General features: G+C 36.4%; 1 protein-coding gene and 1 long non-coding RNA gene across 5 annotated transcripts in view; one reads left to right on the top strand and one right to left on the bottom strand.

The window, feature by feature from the left end:
• LOC117103418 (large neutral amino acids transporter small subunit 2-like) overlaps positions 1-2427 on the top strand; it is a 31412-nt gene extending 28985 nt beyond the window's left edge. For all 4 annotated transcript variants that reach the window (XM_033243956.1, XM_033243958.1, XM_033243954.1 and 1 more), the window contains 3 exons: positions 1155-1304; positions 1524-1701; positions 2207-2427. In XM_033243956.1, the coding sequence (XP_033099847.1) occupies positions 1155-1304; positions 1524-1701; positions 2207-2274 (396 nt within the window). In that variant the 3' untranslated portion in view covers positions 2275-2427. The remainder of the gene's footprint in view (positions 1-1154; positions 1305-1523; positions 1702-2206) is intronic.
• LOC117103420 overlaps positions 288-5304 on the bottom strand; it is an 18494-nt gene continuing 13477 nt past the window's right edge. The window contains exon 3 of the long non-coding RNA XR_004444590.1: positions 288-381. This is a non-coding gene — a long non-coding RNA (uncharacterized LOC117103420). The remainder of the gene's footprint in view (positions 382-5304) is intronic.

The following is a 5304-nucleotide window of genomic DNA, read 5'->3' on the forward strand; positions in this document are numbered from 1 at the left end:
CTTGTTCACAATGACACACGATGGAAATTGCGTCATAGGGATTGTGACGTCAGCGGTGAGGCTGGGTGGGCCTGTTCCATGTCCCCCTCCTCCATTCCTGCCTTTAAAGTGTTGTTCCATATGTTTGGAAGATTATATCTTCCACCATCTCCATTCAATGTTGGTCTGTTGGCCCTGATGTAGATTGCTTCCTTGACCCCTCTCTCAAACCATCTTGGTTCCACAGTTAGGATTTTAGCCTTATCAAATTTGACGCTGTGACTCAATGTTAATAAGTTTTGAGACTTCCGACGAAGTAGAGCTCTTTCTTCGATGTTCTAGAAATCTTGTTTTAAATGCACGTTCTGTTTCTCCAATATAGGAGGCTTTACAATCTTGGCACTGTAAGTGATGACCAGGACAAAACAAATATTATAATTGAGCCTAAAGTACTAAAATATATTTTTACATTGTAACAACGTTGATAACGTTTATATTAGTACTGAAAGCGGTAAAATATGTTTAGGAACAATATTAAAATCAATTTAATAACTGTAACGTAATTATTAACAAGAACAATACATTAAAGATGGCAATAGCCATGCAGCCAGGCGAGGAGAATGGCCGAGTTGTAAGACAGGGGCGCCGCTAACTATAGCCTAAACATCGGCTGGTTTGAGTCCCTCCTCGCTGAGAGTTCAGTTGGTCAGGGAACAGTGAAAACTGTTCCCAGGGTTGGTACAACCAAGTCTTTTTGGATAAGGACTTAAAAATGGGGGTCCAGTGTACACATCTGTCTCGTGTGCACTTTAAAGAATCCATTGCATCTTTCGAAAAAGTAGGGGGTTAACCAGATGCTATGGTTTATTTTAACCCCTGTCGTTATGGAAAGATGTGAACATGTAACTATTATAAGCAAAACTTTATGGCGGTTAGAGTCACAGAACACGCCAGTACGCAATTCAGCACAATGACGCTGCGAGTTATGAGTTATTTTCCTACCTACATTTAGGCCTAATAGCATTACATTTTTACGTAATTCTTTGATATAAAACATAGTAGGCTTACATATGTTGTTTTAATGTAGTCTGGAGTGATATACAAACAAATAATTAAAGCACTAAACATCTTACTATAGTGGCAATATTTAACTGTATTGGTAATCTTTTTTGCAGTGTTTCGTTTCAGTAATATACGTGTTCGTTAATGACATTTGGACATTACTTAACTATTTTGGGTTTGTTGGTGCCTGCTGTGATGCGTTAGCTCTTTCGACATTGTTTGTTATGAGATGGTGTAGGCCCGATATTCACAAACCATTCATGGTACGTTTTTAGAAGACCTAGATTCCAGGCTTCTTAATTCCACTATAATTTCAGAACTATTTTAATGAATTATATATATATATATATCTATAATTTCAGAACTATTTTAATGTCTAGATGTGTATAAGAGACAGCCTATATATAGGCCTATTATATTGTGCCATCCATAAAAGTAATAATGACAAGTTGATTAATGTTATCATTGTTTTTATGCCATAGGTTCCTATCATATTTCCACTAATCGCAATAGCTATCTCATTTGGTGCTGTCGTTTTGGCCACAGTATCCTCACCAATTGATGCATTGGTTGGCCTCGCGCTTACTCTCAGTGTCGTCCCAGCATATCTAATTGGAGTGTATCCAAAAACTAAGGTAGCAGTAGCTGGAAAGATATCAGGTAAAAGGAGAGCTTTCTATATATAAATTATTTAATTTAGCTAAGTATAAATTAAGAAGGTTAGGCTTGCGGTGGTAATCGTTTGCGAGTTTCACTTTGGGCAAATGATTTCCTGAAAAAAATAACTGGCTTGTTTTAGTTAACTGTGACTGAGCTTGTGCTGATTTTTTAAATATAAGTTGAATTGTGGGTGGATGGCGTAAACAAAGATTATTAAGCAAGGCAAGAGTAGGTACCTGGTAGGTTTAACGTTTACAGCCTTGTTGGCATAAAGCGCTATATAAGTCTGACATTATATATCTATTATTAAAATTATTTTTTTCAGATGTATATAATTATTGTAGACATTGAATTACAATAAATCTGAATTTACTGTGTACCTTTCATTGTTTTTGTCTACATAGGCATGGTGGAGGAAATAAGAATTTAAATTAATTAATTTATGTTGATTATTTGGTGGCTAAATTAAAATTAATTACAACAATCTATTCTTTTTGTTTAACAGGAAACCTTACTCGATTCGTTCAAATGTTGACTGTGTCGTCACCAGAGGATAAAGTTGACCTACAGTAACTTCCGATTATTCAAATTTGCAGGAAATTACTGCGTATATGAGTTTCATTTTTTTAAATAATAAAACTATTGCATTAGTTTGACATTTTCATGTTATTTCAATGGTTGTTATGGCAATAAATAAAATGATATAATATGATAATATAAAAATAATGTGATAAATGATATTCATTTCATTATGGTATAATATAATATATAACATTACATAACATAATAAACAACACGGCAACTTCCTGAAAGTAATTTTCACAAACAATGACTACAGGCTCTACTTCGTGCCAAAAAATAAAGGACAGGCCCTATTCTTGCTGAACATGTTTCTTTTTGAATTTTTGAGTTATAAATGTTCCCACTTCTAAAATGTTGCATTAGATTTATAAAAATAATTTACCAGCACGACCCATTTTAGTCTATCTTTTATTGTACTTGCCCTATGGTTATCATCAGCCAGTATCAGGGTTGGTGCCCTGCTTTACCCAACGGGGTGGGGCAGCTCTCTCCGACGATGTTACTTCATTGTATACATCTAAAGGTTATTTAAAGGGGTTTTTTATATTGCGCACGAGAGTCTGTATGTGCAGAACAAGTGGGCAGATGTAATTGAAAATTAAAAAAGAAAAAAATCAAGCCAGCACCCAAACCGCAGTATGGGGATGCGTCCTCGTCGCTGAGCAGGGATCTATCAAAATGTACCCTGTCCAGCACCGATTGACTCGGGCGCCTCCTATCCTGATAGAACTACAAAAAAGCTAGCTGGCAAGAAATGGAAAAGGGAAAATCAAAGAGAACGAAATAAGTGAGTTTTTAAACGAGATTTAAACAAAGAGACGGATGGCGACTTACGAATACGAACGGTAGAGTCTTCCATATTAGGAGCAGCAACCATGAATGAATGCTCCCCATATGACTTTTACCTGCAGGAAATTGTTCTTCAATAGCGATCATTCTTTTCTAGCAGTTTAACTTCCACACTGTTTAAAATTTAAGCAGTTGTGTTATGAACTTGTTTAACTAGCACCGTCTTGATATGAGTACTTTACATTAGTTGCAGAATTATGCAAGTATTATTATAATCGCGTACGGTAACATTAGAGCTTTCATTCAATCTGTACAGGTATCAACATCCAGTCTGTTTTATTGTATCGTGAACTTAACAAATATTTCAATGCAAACGTAAAAGAGGGTGATATTTTTATGTTATGAAACTTTTTTTTTTGTATGTATTTTCTTATGTTAGACATGAATTAAATTGGTTTGTTTTTGATGATCAAGTGGACCACAGTATGGGCATGATTTGTGAAGTCCTAGTTTCGCAGCATCGAGCGTTTCTTAGCTTACATAGTGGAATTTTAATAAACTTTAATTGAACAAATATTTAGTTTTCTATATTCTAAAAATATATGTATCACTTTAATGTCTTAGATTATTCATACTTTGAATTCGATGTTTTTAGGTACTGGGTCAATACACGATTTCTTCCAAATGTCTGGTAATGATTTGTTCTAGAAGTGGCAACGGGCCCGGGCGGCAACGGGCGGGAAGCCACGGGCCTGGGTGGCAACGGGCCGGGTGGCAAAAGGCCGGGTGGCAACGGGCCTAGGGTGACAAAAGCCCGGGAGGCAACGGGCCGGAAGCCATATAATATATATAATAATTTAAACTGCCTGTACGTAACACCAAGTCTACAAACCGGTGAGCACCAACCGTATCGAAAACCAGGCAACCAACCCATCTACATAAATGTACCTTTAAATCACCCCCTCCCATATTGAAGCAAATCCAAGCAGGTGTCCATAAACGCATCCGAAGAAGCTTTCAACAACTCCAGACAGATTTACAGTTTACAGTGATGCGCTACAATCCAGGGGATATAACGACAATCTGTCCTACAACCCGCATCCCACATTCGGAAAACGCAAGAACCGTGGGAGAAACACGATATGGTTCAACCGCCCTACAGTATGAATATCAAGACCAACATTGCACGAACATTTTACTTTAAAAAAAAAAAAAAAAACATTCCCGACGGTCACGTGCTGCATAAAATATTTAATAAAAACAATGTAAAAGTCAGTTACAGTTGTATGCCATGTGTAAAAAATATAATTAGTAAACATAACCATAAAATATTGAACCCCAATAAAAAGCAAGAAAGCGCATGCAATTTCCGCAATATGGCAGATTGTCCACTGGATGGGTCTTGTCTTGCATCAATATTGTGTATTCGGCCGATGTCATGATTCATGATAATGTCACAAAAACATACACCGGCATGACTGGTTGTCAATTCAAGACAAGGTACAACAACCCTAAGAAATCTTTTAAGAAAGAAATATATAGCAAAGAATCCGAACTATCTAAATACATTTGGTCTTTAAAAGATAATAATATGGGACTCGGCATTAAATGAACATAATGAAATACTCGTCCATAAAGAACGCCGCCTACGGGCCTTGTCAGCCTTTGCCTTGATGAGATGTCCATCTTTAATGCAAATAAAGCTAATCTATTAAATGAAAGATCTGAACTAATATCCAAATGCCGCCAATATAACAATTGGAAAATCTACCTACCACCTGATTGAAAGCTTTCTATATCTGTAGTACAGAGTTTATATATATATATATATATATATATATATATATACATGTAACGTAAATCATCAAAGGTACATATATGCAGTGTTTAATAAGGACATGTATACGGTGTATACATATATACAGTGTTTAATAAGGACATGATGGAACATCGTAGGCTACCCTGTAGCATTTCAACGAATAAAGTCCTATAAAAAGTCAATGTGTAATAAAATGCCTCCGACGGGATTTGAACCTGCGACCTCTCGTTGACAAGGCGACCACTAGACCACGAAAGCTTCATGGTTGAACAGGTCCAAATAACCGTCGGGAACATTGTATTACACAATGTTACGCCTCAAGAGGGCGTTCGACCAGATAAATCTGTAGATACGGCTAGAAATAAATACTGTCGTATATTGTATATGATATTGAAGGAAGTTAGCCGTTAACA

This window comes from Anneissia japonica, unplaced genomic scaffold (genome assembly GCF_011630105.1).
Source record: "Anneissia japonica isolate Jap-2015-1 unplaced genomic scaffold, ASM1163010v1 scaffold2473_len53019_cov129, whole genome shotgun sequence".
Lineage (NCBI taxonomy): Eukaryota > Metazoa > Echinodermata > Crinoidea > Comatulida > Comatulidae > Anneissia > Anneissia japonica.